The sequence below is a fragment of the Sphaeramia orbicularis genome, chromosome 8 (genome assembly GCF_902148855.1).
Source record: "Sphaeramia orbicularis chromosome 8, fSphaOr1.1, whole genome shotgun sequence".
Taxonomy (NCBI): Eukaryota; Metazoa; Chordata; class Actinopteri; order Kurtiformes; family Apogonidae; genus Sphaeramia; species Sphaeramia orbicularis.
This window is the reverse complement of record NC_043964.1, coordinates 28,927,312-28,950,612: the sequence shown is the minus strand read 5'-3', so window position 1 is coordinate 28,950,612 and position 23,301 is coordinate 28,927,312. Positions and strand designations below refer to the sequence as shown.

The 23,301-nt window shown below is 41.4% G+C and overlaps 2 protein-coding genes across 2 annotated transcripts in view; one reads left to right on the top strand and one right to left on the bottom strand.

Annotated features, from left to right (window-relative positions):
* coro7 (coronin 7) overlaps positions 1-23,301 on the bottom strand; it is a 120,454-nt gene that overhangs the window by 33,062 nt on the left and 64,091 nt on the right. The gene's annotated exons all lie outside the window — the stretch shown is intronic.
* vasnb (vasorin b) lies at positions 494-22,420 on the top strand. The gene is made up of 3 exons (XM_030142141.1): positions 494-749; positions 7,869-7,927; positions 20,241-22,420. The coding sequence occupies exon 3, from the start codon at positions 20,272-20,274 to the stop codon at positions 22,324-22,326; it is 2,055 nt and encodes a 684-aa protein (XP_029998001.1). The 5' UTR covers positions 494-749; positions 7,869-7,927; positions 20,241-20,271; the 3' UTR covers positions 22,327-22,420.

Here is a 23,301-nt window from a genome sequence, read left to right as displayed (position 1 = left end):
GTTTTGCATTTATATTTTAACCACATATTTTTGGATCATGTGGCCTATTTTTGGTCATATGATCCTATGTGTGAGCAGTTAGTGTGATTTAATGTGGTTTGAGGCTCTATTTCAACTGTCAAATGCCCTTAAGCAGGATGCTGAAGACTAGTCACGTGTTCATGGAGTTTTTCTCCAGCGGGTATTTTAGAAAAAAGCAACCCAACAATTAAGAAGTAGTCGTTTAAATGAAATGCCACCAACTGCATGGTACAGTACATAAGGAAACCAGTCGTGTCTGTCGCCTAAAACAGGTCTTGCAAGTAGGCTTTAAGACAGAGTGAACTGTAAAGAGGCTGGAATTTTTCTCTCCTTAGCACTCAGCCAGGCTGCAAGGTGAGTTGTGTTGCTGCTGGGTCTGTGCAGGAGTGCGCTCTGTGCAGGAGCGCGCTCTGCAGCGGTGCGCCTCTCCTCTGCTCGCCCCTCCCATCCCTCCGCTTAAACTCTCCTCTGTGCTCACCAATAAAGCGCTTTTTGTCCAGGGAGTCAGCACTTGAGCGGATTCCTTGACGTGGAGGTTGGTGTACCTCTCCAAGGATTTGATGAAGACCGATCGTTGCAACTTTAACACGTTAACAGAAACTTTTTTTTTGAGGGAGCGCACACGGAGAGAAACTACAGGCTGTGGAGTTCTATCTGTACACTACTACACCGGGATAACAAGACGCAAGAGCCACTGCGCTCACAAGTTCACTCCAACGAAGCCAAGGGTAAGACTTTTACCAAGAATAATAAAACAAGCAGCAGCATCTTGTACTTTTCAACGATAAAGCTGTGCGTAAAAGTCGCGTAAACAACTTTAAGCGGATACATATGGTTAAGTAGTTGAAGGATTTCAATATATTTACTGCGCATTATATTTAACTGAAGTTATTTGGAGAAGAAAACCCAGACTTTCTGCCTGGTACATGTTCATTTAAAGCAACTTGTCCTTATCAGATACATGTTGATTCCATTTAAATTGCATCAATAATCCGACTCATGCGTCGCTTTTCTGCTTTGGAAGAAGCTGAAAATATTATTTAATCTCTTTCCATTTAATATAAAAAATATTTTTGGCAAGAACAAGACACGTGTAGCTGTTTGTAATGTAGACAGTCATATGGCATCCCAATAAAAAGCAAAAAAAAAAAAAAAAAAAAAAATACAGGTTGTTGCAGTAAAGAGTTTATTTACTACGAATCAACATGAACGCCACAGTGCCATACTCTGGATATTGGAGTCAGTGGCGATTCAGATGACTGGAAACCAACAATAAAACGGATTTTGTATGTTTTTGGTGGAAATGCGTAAATGTTGAGCGCGTGTGCGGAGAGAGCGGATCCGCCGGGGCGGTAATGAGGCGGCCTGGTGTTGGACCACAGGACGCCGTGCAGCGCGCAGGGGCCGAGCCGAGTGTCTGGACCGCACCGTGCCGTGGTCACCGCAGAGGACAGCTGTTTTTGGACCGGCACAGGGGAGCGTCCCACAACACAGAGTTCAACAGGACAAACATACTGAACTGGTTTCAAAACGCACGCAGGACGCACAACGGGGGTCTGATAATAAAACCAAAAGCATCTGGTTTATTTCCAACAACAGATAAAATATAGATTCTATGAACAATAGCCTAGAAGACATCTGATGGGGGGCTGTGTTAGACAAGCAATGTAAAATATATAAAACGTAAGAGCGTCTCAAAGAGGACTTTAACTTGAAACTGTCAGAAAAGTGCAGTTTTGACACTGCTTTACACTGTAAAAACTTGGCCACAAAAAAGGAAGATAACACCTTACTATCAGCATTGCCTTCACCTGATGGACCTTTACTCTGCTCAACATCAAAAACAAATCCAGAGGGATCAATGAGGCTCCTGAGTAAAATAAACCTTAAAAAATACATTTGTTTAATGAAAAAGTATTAATTCATACCATAGGAGTATCAGTCCTAACTTTGCCTCAAAAGTATTAAAAATATCTATGCTATGTCGATAAAATCACCCGATATCTTTAATACAATTTAGGATTAGGATTTCTAATTTAGTCTGAAGTGGTCAAGCTCCACATACAAATTCCTCAGTTCAAACAACTCAATAACTTGATATCTGAAAGCAGTGCATTGGATAGACAGATAAATGTGGCACACAGAGAAATTAGAGAAACATCGGTTCTCTACAGCATGTGTGCAGTAAAGCGATAAGGGATGAGGTTGAATTCCTGAAAGATTAAATCTCTAAGTGACCTGCTCCTCCAATAAACTAACATCCAATAAAGTGGCATGACTCAACATGTTTAGAACAATCTGTGTTCAGCAAAGCAGTTACAAAGGACTGTTAGTCTTCCCCCGGATATTGTTCCAAATATTGCCAAAAAAAAAACCCAGTATCATTCTTTATAAGGTGCTGTACAAGCAAGACCCTAATGTGAGCATTTTACGGGATCAGAGTTCTACACAAGTTTTGTTTTTAAAAAGCCTTTTTTTACTTTTAACTTTGCAAATGTGGAATATATGTTTGTACTCATGTCTGGAGTGAAACATCCACAAATGTGATAATCCAAAACCTGGTTTATCTCAGTGCATTAACACTAAAGGAAATAACTGCAATAACAATACAAATAATAATAATAACAACACATTTTACAGACATACTTAAATCTCCTATCAGGCAACAGACATCCCAAGAGTAAATAAATGATCACTGATAAACGCATAATACAAATAAACATATGTATAGACATTTATTTGAGATGCTTAACCCACATAAGAACAGTCTTCTGACCAATATCCCCCCAGCTTTCAGACAGATTAGCATCTTTTACACAGCCCCCACAAACAGGCACGGAAAATCGCCTAATCTTACCCGGGGGCATAACAGGCGGTGTAAACTACTCAAATAGCATCACTATTAACCCCTACACCGGTGTGCAGCTTGTTTCCACAGCATGTGTTTCCTTACAGACTGTCATTAAGCTATAGTTGAAGCTACCATGTCATTGACAGTATATAATGGTTGTAATTGGTTTGTATTAGACTTCCAGGCACAGTGGAGCAGCCACAAGAGGCCAATTATCCTTCACTAATGTGGAGAACTTGGAGGCTACTGTTCTGCACAGATTGTAACACTTATGGTCCAAGAGGGCAGTTGTGGGCACAGCTCAACATGGCAAAGAATGCAGAAGTGTACCGGTGAAGTTATATGTGGAGCTGTACAACCAAGAAGCAGAGCCAGGGTACTGTTGTATTAGTGTGAGCACTTGTTGACAGTGACACACTTCTCACTGCTGAGAGAGACTTTAAGAGGAGCTGAACAAGTCTGAGGGGATAACTGCTGCAAAGTAAAAACACAGACAAAGAGAGGAAATAAATTAGATTAGTTACTGCGTCCATTCATCTGTTGTGTAAAATTAAGTTTTAAAGGGTGTTAAATGTCACTGTTTGTCAGATATCATTTGCACAACATATGGTAATGGTTTAACAATTAAATATAAGTGTTAGTGTGAGCATCGAGTAAGACATATGTGCATGGGGCGGATTATCTGTGCCCCACGGGACAGTTGTTGCCCCTCGATGTCTCTCTGTGAATGGGAGGCATGACTAAGAGCCCACTGTCATAAAACCCAATTTAAACAATTAAGCACAGGCCTGCTGTCACATACATACACACTGTGACAATAATGCTGAAACCACATCCACGATCTGGCTACTTCTGTTGTGTCAGCTTGCACTTTTATCTATTATTTTTACAAAATCAAGGCTGGCATTTCATTATCTGTGTCAAAGAGCTAGGAGGAAAGAAGCACCGATGTCTAAATCTGCTGCTGATCAGAGTTTGTCAGTTCTAACTGAAGATTTTCTGCTCTAGTGGAAATTTTTTCCTATTAACGCAATAGTTCTTTAAACTTACTGTTGCCACTTGTCTTCTTCCAAACTGGAGGAAGACCTCACAGCTTACTTTTATCCCAATTAGGGGCAGTGCCTGAAGCCTACTCTCTGCATCAGATGGATTAGAGGGTTAAAAGTCAGGTGCTGAGGCGAGGGGGCCTGGGGAAGGGAAGAGAAGAGGGACTGGGGAGGCAAGAGGACAAGAGCAGGGCAGTCACACAGCAGGCAGGGAGAGAGGATTTGACAAGGCAGAAAGTTGGAATAAGCGTGTGAATATGTGTGTGTCTGTTTTGGTCCCCTCAAGGCAATGCAGAAGAGGTGAGGTCTCATCACAACTATCAGGGTGTGTATACGAGAGGGAATTAAAGACGCACAAATCCTCAGAATTAAGCTCTTCGGTGTGCAAAGCTTCAGGTGTTGCACAGCTGGGGGTGTGTATCGTTGTTGACAAGGAACAGCTCTTTCGAAGAGGCGTCTCAAGTCAAACCCCTGGCTTCAAAGGCTTCAACCTCACACATCAATACTGACCCAACGGTATGCAGAGGCAAACCCTACAACCCGTACGCCTGCCAAGCTAAATTGAAGAAGAGCTTGCCGATGCAGCCAAATGATGCGTTCAGAAGAACCACTTCAAAACCTTGCATAAATATACACACACATGCAAAGGGATCTGAAGGCTTGGAGTGTCCCAAGTTGAGCGCAAACCCCAAATAACTGCTGTTCTCAATGTCAACATCCACTCATACACATGATCGCTGTAGTCAGATTTTACTGGTTTGTTTGTCTTGAAGTCAGAAAACATAACCCCTTACTAACATTACAGTATATTAAATCTTTGCTATTTTTTTTAACCTTCTTTAGTCTGGTCGGAAAATCTTCAAAAAAAAAAAAAAAAAAAAAATCCCCCAAATTCCCTAACCAACTCCAGTGTAGTATTGAGAGAGAGAAACAGAGAGAGAGACAGATGCAGAATGAGAGAGCGAGGATGAGAGGGAGGATGCTCATCCCAGAAAGCCACCACAAATTGCTGCATTTCAGTGGGCCTGTAAAAAAAGAGAAACGACTCTTAATCTAAGGTTGTAATTACCTCGGGCCAGCACTGTAATTAGGAAATGAGCCTTGAACCAGATCTTACTGGGCAAAAGCAAAGAAAAAAGGGCACACACATACCTATACTGTTTAACCAAGACCAGAAGTAGGAAAGGCAGATTTCTTTGAGGAGGTCAAATATTTAACCACCAGCCATTAATGACTAATGATAATTACACAAGCAACCTCTCTATGTTCTACAGAATATGGATTAAATGATAAGACAGCAAAGTAAATTTTGTGAGCTCATGTGGGGTGTTTGTACTTAAGGGTGTGTTATGTCCGCTCATCACTTGTTTACCATATGTCCAAGACCTTATATGTCTGTCACACATGGAACGCACAAGTCAACACGTATGCACAGAGCGGCTCTCCTTCACAACTACAGCTGATGTTTGCCTTGTCTGGTCCCCTTTTTCTTAAAGCCTATTTTTGTCACATCTGGGGCCACAAATAGTGTTGTTATCTCCTGCTGTCCACCCCGGAGAGAGCAGAGTGCAGTCTGAGTCGAGCAGAGAGGTGAAAATCTGTGCATGCATACGTGCAGATGTCTGCATGCGTATTTCCGAATGCCCCTGTGTGTCAGCTCGAATCTCGAATCACTCAACACTGCAATCAACAGTTCGGCGGTTGTTACAGTGCCACAAGTTACAGCTTGTCACTGGTACTTGGTACTTATTCAAGAGAAGACACACGATGTCACTTAAAATGTCAAGTAAGGCAAAACACCTGTGTGTAAACAACTGCAGCGTTCTCTGTGACCTTCCTTCAGCAGATTTATGCTCGTAACTGATGTTTTGTTCTATAATTTGGACAAATTGTTGGCAGTTTTAGATGATGCCACCACAAAGCGGTTCAGACATTAGCTGCTCGGCTCTATTCTGTCTTGGGAGAGATTCAACCAGATGGGGAGAGAGGAAGGGAACAACACAGGGAGAAACAGAGAAGGAGGAGGGTGAGGCGATATTTATGTTTAACAGATGAACACAGAGGAAGAAGGAAAATTATAGTGGACAGAAAGGCTGAAAAGTATCAGTGCTCTAAAAAAGGGAATGAGGGCATGCCATACAAAAATAGCCCCTTTCAGAGAGAATACATATGAAGGCAAACCAATAATGGAGAGAAGAGAGAAAATAAGAGGTACTGGCAGGTTGAAAGATACTACCAATGTTTGGCGGTGTGCAGTCTGTTCAAATTAAAGACCAAATGTCTCACGAGCAGATGTTGAAGCAGCAGTCGGAGCTATTAAGGCAGACCAAGACAAGAATATTGTTGTCAACAGTTTTGTCCTTTAGAAAAGTGCTACAGTCATTCAAGAAGCTTAGTGGTGAAGATGATTTGCATCTATTCTGGGTGTCGAGTTCCATTTTGGAAGCTAAATATTTACAGTGCATTCAAGGATTGTCTGAGAGGGAGACACGATGACCTCCACAAACTGACCACAGCGGGGTCAGCTCAGGGAGAGTGTCCACACTGGGTGGACACTATCAAGCATGCTCTCATTGTGTTTACCATGCGGATGAATGAGGTGATGGCAAATAAACACGCACTGGGCATATATATATAAATGTGCACAAAAGCACAATTGTTTGTGCAGCAGTACAAAACACTCCCGCAGACAAATAAACACACAGATGCAGAGTGCAACAAAGGCCTCAGGGCAGGTCACCAAGCCAAACCGAGCTGGGGACTGAGGCAGCTTATTTTCAGATGTAAACACTACGCTCTGTGTGTGGAACAGAGCATGTGCCCCACAGTGACTAAGAAGGCATGTATGCAAAGTTTCAGGTGTTACACAATCAAACTTAGCATGTGGTGTAAAATCATCCTCATTCAATGTCACCTCCATGAATAGTTTGACTCAGAGCTTAGGTATATGAGCTATGACTGAAAAAACAAACAATGCTTAGCGGAAAAACACTGGACAAGTAAGTGTGGTGTACTCAGTATTGATAAACAAATTAGCAGCAATGTGTGCACACTAGACATATTGGAAATAAAAAGCAGAAAAAATACTGTATGTCATCTAATTAACGCTCAAAGTGTTTTATAACCATGCTTTCAATCAATTAAATGAGGAAGGAAAAAAAATCTGCCATTAGAAAGAAATGTGGGAGCTGCTTTTGGCCAAACATCTTCAACTTAAATTGTCCACTTTGTGTTTGGGTTTTCCGAAAACCAACTAATTTTTATGATCTCATAACTGTGCTCAAAAATAACAGTCATTATAAGTTAATAGTCTTTATACAAAGCAACAACGAGAGCATTCATGAATGTACACACAAAAACTTTTTGTGGTGATAGATAATGAGACGCTGATCATTAAAAACGGTGAGGTCAGTTTGGGCACTTCCAGCTGATATTATAAATGAAAGTGTTGGTTGGGGTCAGGAAAAATAACAAAACCAATGAAACTCTTTTGAAGTGAAGACGTTTTACCGAAACGAACAAATAACCCTAATCTTTTGTGAGATTAGTAACACTTCAGCATTCAACGTAAACAGGTGAAACTGGATTAATCGTACGGTGCTAAAAGTATAGTATATAAGGGTTTAATCTGTGATCGTGGCGTCATTCCACACACTCTTAGGCCACGGCTGATTGGCTGACAGCACAGGACAAGGAGCTGACAGAGTAGGGAGTAGTCGGCCTGCATTCTTCCTCTCTCGCTCTGTCTTTCTCTTGTGCTGCCACACGGCCAGCCAGCACACAGCACGCTCCCGCACTTAGCTGGAATCCAACCAATTAGCAAGAAAAAAAAAACTTCCTGTTTCCCTGTTGGACCATTAACAATCCATGACGGCCAATGGATTCCAAAGTAAAGTGAGGAGCAAAACATAGTGGTCTAATAGGTACTGTTTTTGTTATGTTTTCTCCAGGGAGAGAAGACCTGAAACTGAGAAAAGTGGAGTAAAAGTAGAAGAACCTTCTTCACTGGGTAAGTAATTAAATAATGTTGGACAGTTGTAAGAGTAATTTGTGTATTTGAAAAAGATGCACCCATTTTCCTAGTATGTGTAGGAGTTTTTTCTTATCATAATCAAAAAAACAGATGATTTTTTAATGTCAGAAAGATTACATAATGTTTTATTCTTGACATACATCATCATAATACACTCCTTGGTATATGTATTCAGAAACCCAAACCACACGCTGTTGGCGGTCCTTATTGTGTTAACAGTAACACCCAGCTTCCTCAAAAGGGTCCTTTCACACAAGTCTGAGCCTCTTAACAAGACTGGCAGGAGAACAAGAGGAGCTCTCTTAACGTGCACACACACACACACACACACACATACACACAGTATTTAATAGATACAGTGAGCCTGTGTAGGGTTACATATGGAGAGAAAAGGAAAATAGTAGTGAAAGCATGGGTTTTACCACGCTTTACTCACTGTTGATGTTATGGAGCTGCAAGAGAAAGTTGTTGTTTCTGATGGTTAGAGCAAAATACATACACATTTTAAGCAAAGTACCTATATAGGTTACATCAACACATTTTTCTTGCATTAAAATGAAGAGAAAACATTTAGTAAAATACTACTGCATTAGCAGTAGCTCATGATTAAGGCATATGTGCCCACAAAGGTGATTAAAATATAAATAACTATATATTAAGTCTATGTGTATTGGTCGATACATATTAGGTTATCAGCTCTCACTGCGTCACCAGTATAACCCAATTCTTTGTTACTCTACGAACCCCACCTGACCCCTCACCCCTCACCCCTCGCCCTCAGTCCTGCCTCTTTCCCCTGTTGTGCTAGCCGTCAATGAGCTGTGACAGCAACCGTGTTGGCTCGTAAAGAAACACACACATATACAGGACAGGACCATAGCTGTGGGCCCTTTGGACGCACACCGCTACTCTTGCTAATTGCGTTCCAGCTCCTTCCCCTTTCTCTGTGCAGTCCTGTCCTGCTTAAAGAAAAAAAATGGAGAAGACAGTTGTGTGCATAGTTCTACTTCTAGTCGTAACAGAAACATTCCTTTAGACAAGGAATGTGTACATGGTGTGACTGCTCACTTGCTGTAAATTATTTGCCATGTAGCCAATGGTTCAATGTCAGTGTCCACATTGGTTTTGATTCTGAAGTAATCCTTGAGTTTTCAGCATCAAAGCTTGTACAAATCGCCTTGAATTATAACACATTCTGACATGTTGTGTGTTTACCTGCCTTTCGCCACAGTGTTGACAACACACAGCGAATACATGTATTTGAATATGTGGTAAAATATGACTCAGCCCTGCTTATGACAGGTTGAATCCAAGCCAAATACCTTTTTTTTCCCTCATTACTTTGACCCGTGGCTCTGAGTTTCAAACAGCAAATAACAGCATTAACACAACCTCTCTTCTAATGTGCCACACAGTGACACAAAGTAAGCAAGTTTTACCTAAAAGCAAACATGAAAAGGCAAACAAGGGTGTTTCATACCATACATATTACATACACACGTATACACAAATCACACATGTGAGCAAACACGTACAGACACCCATTGTTCTGTGTGGGTATTACAGGATTGCTCAGGAATCTACTGTACAACTTAATGATATGTATGAGCGGATATTGATTAGAAACTAAGGGGCTGGGCTTTACAGAGACAAATTGGTATTTTATGCTACAAAAACAACACATCATTCATTCCAGACATCCTTGTACATACATTTATTGGTCCAACTTCCTGGATATGTGTTGCACTTTATAGGGTCGTAGTGTAGCAGAGGTTTCACTACAGTCAGCCCATTTAATACAAATCACATATATTTTAGATATTATTTGTGCAAACATGTAGAATTGCATTTATGCTTTAGGAAATGATAGCATATGGTTCTCTAAAAAGCAGCACCAAGTGGATATGTATAAACAACAAACCGGAGGCAAAGCTACTGTGTGGTATTAATACTACACTTTATAAATTTCACTGTGTGATTACAGCTTTGGAAATAATTATTAAACAAGGCTGACGTGGTGCTGAAATGCTTTATCTGGTGGAGTCATAATGCATTTTCTTAGTGTGGTTATAATGAGCAGCTGTTCTACTAATCCCAAATCTCTAGGCTCTCGTTGTACATATTTTATTGATTTTGAAAGAATTTTAGGAAATAGACCCTGAATTCTTTTAGACAGCTGAATCCTTTTTAGTCCTTTGTATTTACTGAAACCTTATGGAGAAACGTATTAAATCTCACTTCTCATTCCTGTTACTAATCTTTCCCACTTGTCACCTTGTTTGTGTTGAATATGAGGAGTGTTCTGGTATTGTGCACCTGCTGCAGGAAAATATTGGAATTGAGGGTCACTGATGATGTCTTAATAGACTTCTGATGAGTGATGTCTTCACACTAAAATGTTAGCGCTCACCTGTGAGACCAGTGGCTGGCACAGGTAGAGAATGCAGGTCAGTGTGCTAATCAAACCGTAAAAGGATGGCATGTATCTGTAATATTTTTAAAAACAAAATGTCAAGTTGGCTTCATAGATTCATAACTTTATTTTTTTTAATTAAACTGAACTTTTCATTTTTTATCTGTATAGACCATTAGACTGAACTGCTTGTCCTTAAATGCTCGTGACTTTTACAGTAATATTAACATAGTTTGAGTCAGACATTTGTTTAAGAAGCAAACAACGCTGTATCAAACACATTAAAAGACAACTCAACTGTCTAAGTCCATGAGGTGAAGACAGGGCACCCGAGGCCATGGAGGAGAGGCATGTCAGAGTTGGAGGCGGGTAAGCTGTGTTGCTTGCCTGCTAGTTAGCCAACCAACCTCCCAAGCGCTGGCGCAGTGTCAACTCATGCAGCAGTTTCACAACAAATTCTTTTGTGACATCCTAATCAGCACCAGTGATCTACATGTCACATTTTTTTTGTATGTGGCACATGTCTAAGATGTTATTTCAAAAGGAAAAAGCCCACAGGGCAGAATGACAAGAAAAATCACAAACGGTAACTCTATGTAAAGGGGGTGAAGGCGCCTGAAAAACAGGTACTGTAACACTGCACAATACCTGCTTTTAAATAGACACTGGAGTACAGCGTAACATAAGGATCGTTTCAACCAGATCTACTGTATGTTTATAAGATTATCTCATCTTAATTGACTCAGCTTCATTTATAAGTGGATATGGCTGTGAGTCAGTGTTTATTTCAAACCCTAAAGGTATCGAGTACAAAATCCAGCAGATTGTTGAAACACAGAGGAAACAACTGTAATCAAGGTATCATTTGTTTCACACTACCTGTATTTATCTTTTATTGTTGTAATGTTAATCCAAGAACAGCAGGATAATAAGAGTTTAGCCTGTGAACAATGAACAAAATGTAGAAAAAAGTTCAGGTGTCCGATCAAAAACTCCATTGTGATATTAATGTTTCCTTTCCAAGTGTAAAGGTGCAATACTAGTTACGTTTGCTAACTTAGACTATGCAAACAGGCTGATGTTTACCTGTCAGCAGTGCCGGACTAAAGTTTTGTACACCGTCCTATTACTTTAGCCTTAAGCGCTCACACGGTTTTCAGCCTAATGAAGAGTCTGACAGCAAAATAGCTGCCACGAGGCCCCGTGGGGCTGTTTTGGCAGGTGGGGAAGAAGTGCCTCCATCAGATTCTTGTCATACTCACACTGGCTACATGAACAAACCTGAGAGGGAGGGAAAGAAGTGAGAAAAGGAGCAGGGTGGGAGGACAGGGCATAAAATTGATAGTGTGAAGACAGGGTTTTAGAAATATTTGCAAGATGTGTCAAACAAGTGTCATATGCTTGCTGTCTGAGGCGCCGTGAAAGGTGTTTGTATGTAGCTGTACGTGTGCATCAAGTCTTTGACAGAAATGTAGTCAGACTATTTTCCAGTATCAGGTAAGACAAATTTGACTTCCTGGAAGCCAACAGAGATGCTGAGATAAGTGACTGAATATTTTTTAAGAGTAAGTGGAAAGATGAGCCAGACAAGCTGACAGGCCAACGGATAATGTGCCAGTGTTTCCTCAGTGAGTGTGCATAATGTTTTCTTAACAAGGATAGTGAGCCTGCCAATCTTTTGGATGTACAGTCAGTCATTGTGCGTTCGTGCTGCCTGACCTGGCATACACACGCCCTCTGACTTAGCAGAGCTTCAGCCTGAAGTCTTACATTTAGCCATTGCAACAAAGGACAAATACAAAGACTGTCAACATCTAGCAGTTTATTTGATCTAGTGATACGAAGAGAAAATTAATGATAGTTTAAACATGCCAAAGTAAGCCAATAAAACACAAAAAACACTGTAACTCTACCCTTAACACAGTTTTCTGACCTTAAGAAAGCTTTTTTTTTTTTATCAGAAGCATTGGCTGATTCAAGCTGAACTGATAAATAGTATAAACATGTTCTGTCAACTAGAGGCCTTTTGTTAACTTTGCACTGATATATAAAGGGCATATTGCTAAGCATGGAAGAATAAACAGTTTGGGTTTCATATTTGGTAAATAAAGATCGCAGCGGCTGTGTGACAAATTTGCAGTCTTGTTGGAAGTAGAATAAATGTGAGTAAGGTAGGCAGCATGTCGAAGTGTACACTTTACTCTGGTCTTGTGGCTCACTGATAAAACTGGTCCATCCAGCCACTTCAAACCACAAGCGCACACACAGGAACAAACACAACACTGCACACACACAACACAAACATTGTTGCTGCTCGAGGTCACATTCTCTGACGTATTTTGGAGGCTGTCGTAGAAGTCTTTTTGAATCATTATTTTGGGCTTCCTTAGTAAGAGCACACAGCTCTGGGTAACATTGTCTCCGAGGGTCACTGTTCCAGACAGTACAATAAAGTTTTGATTCCTGGAGGATTAATGCAAAGGATATGAATGCACAAGCCAAGGCCTGGAGACAGTACAGTTTTGTGACACTAGGATGTTGTATTTACTGTTTCCTGGTGATGTAGCCTTCTCAGACTCATCAGCCTGTGACTTTGGCAGGAGGATGGTTTGCTTAGTCTGGTAGACAAAAATAGATAAACAATAGAAAATTAGCAAGAGTTAACAAGAGTATAAGAAATGCAGAGAGGTGTTGTTTGTGTTTTAAAGCCACTTAGCTGTGACTGATTGCAGATAGGTCAAAGATAGACTCAGCAGAGTACTGGGGTCATCCAGTTTAGGTTAGTGACAGTGCACAGCAAGTCTGAAGCAACGTTGTCGATCCAGATGCCTCAGTGAAGGAGAAAAATAGATGAAAGCCTTGGCTTGTTGTTCACTGAAATACTGTGTCTGTCTCTATGTAATGTGAGACTAACATGGTGGAGATCCCAGACAGATGTGTAAGTGTGTACAATAGAAAATGACTATGACTGTGACCTCAGTGAGAGGTCATAGGGCAGGGACCGCTGATGAAAGATGGGTGTCAGTGTTGACAAATCGATCCCTGGGTGAAACAAGAGGACTCTATGTGAAGTGATAGAGAAGAAGAGGAAAACAGCCCACGTCATTCAGTGTATCTGTGCTTTGTTTAGGGCCTTTTGTACATTTATGTCTCTCCTCATGTGTGCCTTTATTAAAACACAATCAACTCTTGCATCTACAGCTCCATCACTCATATCCGTCGGTAATAAAACTTAAGGAAATGGTCCTTATTTCCTTTTGGAACTTGTAGTGTCTGACCTCAGGCTCAGACGAGACAAAGCGAGACTGCAGACGTGTTGTTGCAGAGATCCAGCCTTAGTAACCGGCCGTTCTGCTTCAGGCCTGACTCCCATCTTTAACTGCTCTTTCCTCCAAGGCAGGAGTGTGCAGTCGGCTAAGATTTGAGCTTTGGCGCAAGTCGCATTATTTACTCAGACACGCTCCAAAGGTTTTGGGTTTCACGTTGCCCTGAAGGAGTGGAGAAAAGCACCTGTTATGGTGACGGGGACCAGAAAGATTCAGGTGTGTGGGTGTAACTTTAGCTGGGTGTGTTGCCAGTGTCAAACAGGGTCCGTTGTTGTCTGGGCCACAGTTACATCAGAGGACACAGAACAGTGAACAGAGGTGGAAACACTAATCCAAGCCTGACCTCTGACCCCAAGGAGTTTCTCTGCCTCACTGGTTCATGGGCGTTATTGTCCTTTGGGCTGATGCTATCTAATCAGATGAACTACCCAGATGAGTGATTCGCTGCCTTTCAAGTTTTCCTCCTCTTTTATGTTAATATTTTACAACCAAAAATATTTATTAGGCACATAAAAATGATAAGGGGAACATGTATTGTAACTCCAGATTGTAATCCCTAAATCAAAAAATGAGTAACTGCATATCGCTCCAACAGAGCAGCAAATATAAACTGCTTTTGTGAGTTTTACGTTGTACTCCCCCTACCCTCACATTCACCCCTGGACTGTATATTATGTTCTCTTCAAAGTCCTCCAGCTGCAGACTCCGACAGTAATACTTTACACTGTGCTTATGAGCAGGTCTGATCAAAACCGTAAATCCTCAGATGAAAGGGGTCACCTTTCACACCAACAATAAGACACTTTGCAACTCATTTATATGGTGCAAAGGCAAATACTCAATGGCGTAAACGCACCGAAAATGATAAAAGCAATTAAAAAAGAAGCACACAGAAAGGAATGGCCCCTTTTGTTCTGTGATTTTTGCGTATAAAAAAAAACAACAATCATTTGACACCATCCAGTTGTGGTATTCAGTACATCCATGGATGTGGCTATCACAGGGTCGTTTCTTGTGGTCAGACCAAAATCAGTCAAAAAGCTTTGTTTGTGTAGCTCATTGTCAAACTATTACTGCCCTAACCCCCTTTCATTTTACTACAAAGCATAGCAATGATAATGACTTCAAGAAGAGCATTGGCAGTGACAGACAGTAAAACTATCATCCGTCTTTCAATCTACATGTTGTCCTCTGTTCGGTCTGTGTTTGTGTCGGCTCGACTGACCTTGATGTAAAGCGCAGTTTTAGAAAAGCACACTTGGGGTTATATGTACTCGTTCGTTTTACTACCTCTACTACAGTACGCTTTTACACATATGAACATCGGAAATGGCTGCATTTGTCACTTTACAGCTCTTAATGCACCAGTTAGACACAGAATAAACCTAAAACCTACTTTGCATAATCCAAAAACAAGGTGGAGAAAAATTTGCTGTGTAGTTTATTTTACTCAACAGGTACAACCAACAATGGAATGTAACATTAAGTCATGCAAGAAACAAATACTAAACATACTTCATGCGTGCTAACAGTCTTAACATAGCTGACATGTTTTACTAAATAGTTGTGTGGCATCTTTTAATTGCGTGCTTCTTCTCCGGAGCTACCACTTAAGTAATCTTTTCATCCTTGGATATTCTATACAACTCTTGATTTGCCATTTCTATTCTCTCTTGACCCCTTTGTCATGTTGATGGATAACCCCTCCGCATTATAGATAACATGGTCCAGCTGTGGCATGGACAGTGCTGACAGTGGGAAGGGATGGGAAAATTGAGTATATATGTGTGTGTGTTCAGAGGAGTGGCTCTTTGTCTTCTTTGTGGGTCATGGTTGAAAAAAGGGCAAAAAGGGGGGAAAAGGGGACATGGTAAAGCGAAGTGCTGAGCCTTCATCACTAGCAATTTTTATGGGTGATTTCATAGTCAGTGTGCAGTCATGTCACTGCAGTTGTAGCAAATCACAAGGAACTGAGACCGATTCTTTGTGTGATTAGTTGTATATTTTAATAGTTTACCCTAGAGAGCAAAGCCCCCAGACCTGCAATACTGTAGATCATTCACTAATGCACACAGCACAAGCATTGTTCCCTTAGAAGATAAAGTCCCCAAAGAGAAGGGGCCTCTTTAATGGGAGTATGCACTCTGTAGTGTGCAGCCTTATCCCCTTACTGCGACTTGGCGTGGTGCCCCCCTGCTGTCTCTTGCCCAGCTTTCTGAATTATGCAAGTGCACAGTAACCTGTGACTCCTCCACACACATACAGCACAGTGCTCTACCCCCTCTTGTACCCTTCACTGCTCCTCAGTTTTGGCCTTCAGCTCTGAAGATAAGGGCTCTTGACGCTCGGCCTGCCGGGATTTAATTGCTGAAGCCCACTTCACCCTCCCGAAGCCGGGCCTTATCCACTTCTCCACCTCTGTGCCCCCGCTGACAGAAACCTGCTTTTGTCTCCGCTGTTTTCTCATTTGCGTCTCTTTTCTCCTCATTTTAAAACGTAGGATAAGAACTAAACAGAGGGAAAGAAAATTCCCTTTTATCCTCCTGCCTCTTCTTATTGCCACTTGTAATTTTTCTTTTCAAGGCGAAGATCTTGTATTTTACTTAGTGTTGCACAAAAATGTTCCCATGCTCTTTTTCTAGTATTTTCTCCATACTTTTTTGGCCTGCGGGTGGCTTCACATATTCATCAGCCAACACGTTTTATTCTAATACTACCCTCTGATCTAGACTCAAGCAGAAAGAAAACACAGATGGAAGAACAATTGGTTATACAACATTTCTATCCATAGAGTTGTTTTTGCTCCCATTCATATAAGCAACACCATCATTCATCAAATCTATCGTCTGTTTATAAACCCTGAAACACTTCCTGTTAATCTCTGAATACCAAATCAATGAGACAGACAAGCTCAGTTTTTCGAGCTCAGCTGCTGCCTGTCTCAGGAATGTCTCAACAAGTGCGCAAGGGAGAGAAAAGGAAATTACAACTCAAGAAACCAGGAGGAGGAAGGGAAGATGGGAGGGGGCATTTCTGCTCGCTCAGGACGACAAGACTCTCTTTCTGCTACCTCTCACTCTCTCTTTGGGTCCTCCACATCCACTCACTTCAAAACACTTCAGCTAAAGCCACACACTCAGGCACCAGCATAACCTGTGAATCTGTACTGTATGTCATGATTAGCTTTTATCTTATACACTGATAAGACCTGCACAAGACACACTGCAAAAAAAAAAAAAAAAGAAAAGAAATCAGGAAAATCTAAACTTTCAAGTTATGTTTTATCTGTAATCTGGCAGCATTCACCAAACCCCTCCTGTCCACCTCCACCATAGTTTCTCCTTCGCTGGGTTATCAGATGTGCTTGGCCCAGTTTGGAATGAGGCACACTCAAATAAACATTCTGCCCCAGGGAGCTACGAGAGAATCATCACATTCAGTTTCTAGGAAAAATATTCTCAGGTTTATCAGCATAGCTCTCCTCTCACGACGGCCTTGATGTTGTTGTATATTCTGGCACTGGACCCTTATACCCGTCTTTGGCTCTGATATACTGTACCAAAGTCAAGTTTCTCTGTCTCCGCAAGGAATGTGATTGGATTCTTTGGAAGCCTTCAGGCACATACTTCTTTCACGTAAACAATGAAGTCTCTGGTAGTTTGTGCACTGACACACTAGCATCCTAGGCTGAAATATTGACATGACTTTTAACACATGTATAATATTAAAATCTGAGTCCTGGTTGTCTTCCCAAATCCGACTGTGTACCCATATTCTATGCACGTGCAGCACCACACTTTTGAACACTTTCCATCCATTATTGTGAAAGAAGCTCCATGATTTCTGAGCCATAGAGTAAAACCAATGCATTCTCTAACCATTAAAATAATTTTAGCATCATTTAAGAGTATTCGTATTGATTGCAACAATTAAATAATTTATTTCCAACCTGAGTAAATAAAATTTTCTTATTTTTAGTTTTGTTCCGGGCCCCTCAGGCATACAAATATCCAAAAATCTTTTACAGGCCTTTTCAATTAGCCACCTGTTTAAATAACTTTCCAACTTTGTAAATTTCCAGATGACTACAACCGTTCACCGTTACTGCCCTTTCAGCTCCAGTCAACAGCAAACGATCATTGTCAGATGTTCATCTCAATCTAATTAACAAAAAGTTAAGGTGTTGTTCCTGTGCTGCTAATAGAAATAACATGTCAGCAGCGGGGTTAAGTGAATTCCTTGATTGCTTTATGTTTATACACTTGAGGAGGAAAATAAGATATCAAGGAATCTTTCCAAGGAGGTTGCAATTTCAAGGAGGAGCGGAAAGAAAAGTATGCTGAAAGAGAAGGAAAATAAATGCCATAGCAGTGGCGTGATGAGATGATACTGGCCCTTCCTCCGTCTCTCTGCTGCGCCCCAGAACCCTTGATCTTCTCTCCAAGTTCTGATATTTGACTCTATGCTTTTTTCTTTTTGCAAAGTCTATGTTTCATTAAAAAAAGACACAATAAGAGGAAGGAGAAATAAATGAAAGAGGAGATTTTGTCAGCAGCTTTGGTCCTACTTAGCTTAAGTTATTTTTTCATTACCACAAGACAGACTAACCTTTATGTGTATAAATAAACATAAGTAAATAAAAATACAAAAAAAAAAAATCAGAAAGGAGGTGCCTTTAAATCTTTGTTTAATTTTATTATAATATTAATGTCACTTGTACAGAATATATACAATATTTCAATATGCAGTATTTTATTTCTCAGAATATATGACTTACCATCACACTTGATAATGTAAGTGCACTTGCTGATTCTTATAACTGTTAGCACTGGTGAAAATACATTAATGTTCTATTTAATCTCTATGTAACAGAGAGTAAAGTACAGGCACTCAGGAAAAACAAAATCACCAATGCAATTTCTTTGGCATTTTTAGTGCAAGAAGCCATAACCCTTAGTAAACGGCATGAGCACGGAATGTTCTCTGTGTAAAATTGTTGCTCACACATATTTGGCTTCTCGTTCAGGTATTTGTGCAGCACAGACACTGACAACTGTACCATTTAAGGCCTTATAATAAGCTCCCATGAGGATTCAAGATGTTTTTATGGGCAGCAAAATATTTATCCCAACCAATAACAATTTTATCATGACAACAACAATAATAATGAAAGACAGAGACTGTGTGCTTAAGCAACTCAAGCTAAGATGGCAGTATGATTAAGAAATACAATTAAAACGCACAATAACTCACCTTGATAGTAAAAGAAAGAATGCTGTCAAAAGAAGACCAATGGCCAAGACATAAAGATGTTGCCTGTTCACCCCAAGGCCATCTCACTCGATAACACAGGATGATAAACTGCAACACAGACACTTGTCGGCAACTATTTTCTTTTGGATCTCTCTTCAGTCCTCTCCTGCAACAATCCATCATTCCTTCTTTTTTGGCCCTTTCATCAAACACTGCGTTGCTACTTGACTGGCTGTATGATTTGTCATGGCTTAAGCTCAGGTGAAATGGGTTTAAATCAAAGTAACATATCTTCCTTTGTTCTTTGTGTATTTCCTCTGTTTTAAAGTATTAGAGACACTTGTTTGGCACGTAACTGTCAGTCTGCAAAATGACAACATAGAAAGTTTGTGTTATGGTCAGAAAAGCAGCTTTAGGCTATCAGTGAAGCTCCTCTCCAACACCACAAAGTAAATCATCCACAGATGCACGGCCACGCGCAGTATGGCAGATACACAGCCACACAAAGCTGACATCGTACCGTTATATGAAACTCAATCCAGAACAGTGTTTATGGTAAATCCTTTTGAGGGTGTGTGTGTGTGTTTCACTCTTTCAGTGGCTTTTAAGAGACATTAAAATGTACAAACAGTGCACTACAAAGGAAGATGGATATGTTCATTGCAGCTGTGTCAATGAACAAAACTGTGTGTTTCATAGACTGCAGAGTCTACCATAAACATACAGAGAACGGTTAACTGTGACTCCTTTATAACCACAGAATGTGCAGTAAAGCAAATAGCAGTGGGTGGGCAGCTAAGACTTGCATACAAACACCAACACACACATATTTCTATACGCACATGTGGTAGGAACATTAAAGAAGGAAACAATGGTTTTGGCATCCCAAAATACTGTGAATTACGCAGATCATTGCAGAATGTGGCACTCTTTTAGCCAAAAAAAGTGTGGCAGGATGCCGTAATGTCAACTTCTCTCCGAGCAGAGCAGAAAACTCCCTCTGACCACTGAGGTTACAGCTACAGCCCTACTGTTTGAGAGACCTTGTGATTCAGAAGGTCTTTGATCACTGCAGTTAAACCTCTAATAGTAATCTCATTCTGTGAAACGAATTAAAGAAACTGGTCTGGAAATTAGTCTGTGTAAGGAAAACCATGCCTTTTAAAAGAAATCCATTGTGTCAGACCTAGACATTTATTTGGGTGCTGTGTGAACTTCTGTTGTATCACACTGACAAAATGTTATTTTCTGAATCAATACACTGTTTATTGACAATCGATATTTTTTTGTTTCATAGGCCAAGCAGGGAGGGAGAAAGAGACTGCACCATGAAGATCTTTCTCACTCCGCTGATGCCCTTCCTCCTCTTCCTCCTCCATCTGGATGGCACCTGCTCCAGCGACTGCCCAAGGGACTGCTCCTGTTCCACACCAGAGTCCATCTTGTGTTTCCAGAGACGCTCGTCTACCATTCCTAAGGGAGTTCCACCACCCACAAAGAGCCTCTACCTTTTTGCCAATGGCATTGAAGGCCTGACCACAGAGGACTTTGATGGTCTGGAGAAATTGGAAATGCTGGATCTCAGTCAAAACAAACTGACAGAACTTCCTGATAAGGTGTTTGAGCCTTTGACCTCTTTGAGAAACCTGGACTTGTCATCCAATCAGATCAGCTACATATCAGAGGAATGTTTCCAAGGTTTGGCACTGCTTGAGCGTCTTTACTTGTATAGTAATCATATAAAGACCATTCATCCCGCTGCCTTTGATGGCTTGGAGCACCTTCTGGAACTAAAACTGCAGGGCAACCAGCTGACATCTCTGCCTGCCCTTTCAATGCCAAGACTGCTGCTACTGGATCTTCGCTTTAATGTCTTGCCAAACCTTGGCCCCTCAGACCTCCAGATGCCAAACCTGGAGTCACTCAAACTTGGAGGGGTGGGGCTCACCGGCCTGAATAAGGAGCTGATCGGAAATTTGAAAAACCTGCATGAGCTGGACATTTCTGGAAACCAACTTGAGACCTTTCCTCCAGTGCTAAAAGAGACTCCGGGACTGATTCACCTCAGCCTTGCCGGGAACCCGATGGGTCCTCTGAAGGTTCAAGACCTGCAAAACCTTGGTGAGTTGCAGGAGTTGGATATAAGCAGCCTCAGCTTGCAGGGCCTTCCTGATGAGTTTTCTCAGCTCTTTCCCCACCTCAGGAAACTCACAGTGGCAGAGAACCCTTTCAACTGTCTCTGCACTTTAGCCTGGTTCCCAAGATGGCTGAGAGCCCAGAGTATCACGCTGGAAAGAACAGAGGAGACCCGCTGCCATTTCCCACCTATTAATGCTGGAAAAGTGCTGGAAAGACTTGAGCATAGGGATTTTGGCTGCCCTACCACAACTACAGTCACAACTAGTACAGTCAAAACTACTACTACCATGCCTGTTCCAGTCACTACATCATTGGGTACTACTAGAGCAATACCATATCCAAGAGCCAGTGACAAGCCTATAGACAAAGAAGATGACTCACCCCTACCTCCTGTTGCTGCTTCCCCAAGCAGCAGTAGCATGGATCCAGAGGACGGGCAACATTTCTGCCCCTCTCACACATGTCTGAATGGGGGTACTTGTCGTTTAGATGAGACTGGTCAAGTAGAGTGTACCTGTCTCCCTGGTACTTCTGGAATATTTTGTGAAATCCAGAAAAATGATATACCTCCCCCTCCTGAAATTGAAAATCCCATGCCAACTGTCACTGTAGATGTACCAGACATCAGCTCACATCAATCAACACCAACTTCAATCCTGCTAGATCTTCATCGCTACTTTGAAATGCGGCCCAAAACCCGTGCGATCCGCCTAACCTACCGCAATCTCTCTGGACCAGATCGAAGGCCAATCCAACTCAATTTACCATCATCCTACCCAGAGTATGTACTCAGAGGTCTGAAGCCTAACTCCACTTATACTGTGTGTGCCAGTCCACTAGGTGCTCCCAGTGGTATTGATCGTGTCTGCATTGAGGCTCATACAGCTCCTGAAAACAATTTCTCACAGCAGCAGTATACAGAGAAGGAACTGACTACCATGCTAGTGCCTGCAATTGCCATCTTGCTTCTGCTGGTACTTATAGCAGCAGCAGTAGGTGTCATATGCTATCTCCGGAAGAAGAGGGCTAAGGGTCACCTAGACTTAGACTGTGAGCCTTCTCAGCTGGAGTTAGATGGAGTTAAGGCTGCGGTGGACAATGGGGCACTGCCTCAAAAACAGCCTCAGCTTATGATTCCCGAACCTGCTGTTCAGAACGGCAATCTGGAGTATGAGGTGTTACTGCTACAGGACCATTGTACATCAAATAACAACATGTCTTCACACAAGCCGTCTTACTTTTGACAAATGTGCAAGAACTACTCAGAAATAAAGGAGGAGGTTAATTCCTCAGCTGTATTTTTACCATTGGTGAAATACACAAACCAGCAACAAATGCTGTAAGAGAGGAGGAGGACAGTTGATCAGTCAACAACCAGCAAAGGAGAAACTGGACATAGACTATATTTAAATTAATGCCCTCCAGTTGTCTAAGCAGACATTAAATGTGTTCAGAAACATTTGTTTGGACTTGAAAAGCATCATAAGTGCCTCTACATTTACATGCTGCATTCTGCTTCTTCTTCTCCACTCACACTGATGGAATGGTCAGTTCATGTCGCCTGTGCTGTCAGCGACAGTTCAAGAGATGCTGGGACAGATGGTGTGCTGCCAGTAGCTGTAATGTAGGGTAAAGGGGCATAGTGACCTCTTTAATCTGTTGAAAAAGGAGTGTGCACTAAAACAGGGCTGTTTTACCTTTTGCCAATCACAACAGCCCACTTAAATACTCAGCAAATGTTGTTGCTGTGTGTTGAAACTCCTCAGTACTACCCCAAAGGGAGCAGTGCTTGCTGTGAATGATCTTTAAGACACCAAATGAAGTCATGCGGAGAAAGTAGATGATGCTTGTATTGCTTTATTTGGCTATCTTGTGATTTTTTTGGTTTTGTATTATGTTTTTTTTATACTTGTGTCTCTGTTGTATTTTTATTGTGCAACATTATGACTGTTAATATCCCCCTGTGCCCACCACCCCCTCTTCTTGTGACTAACAGACAAAACAGCAGATTAAAATCTTTGAAGATTAAAACTCATTTGGTACCAGCGAAGTCAGTCAAAGGGCTTTGCGTCCAGAATATCAGACAGTCTAAGTAGATGTGAGTCTGGACACACTTGATACTAAATCCCCCTTTTCCATTCTGAAACCTTTGGTCTCCTTTGCTGTCACTAAGAGAAAGGGTAAAGCAGAAAGGTGAAGACTAACTGAAGTTGACTGAA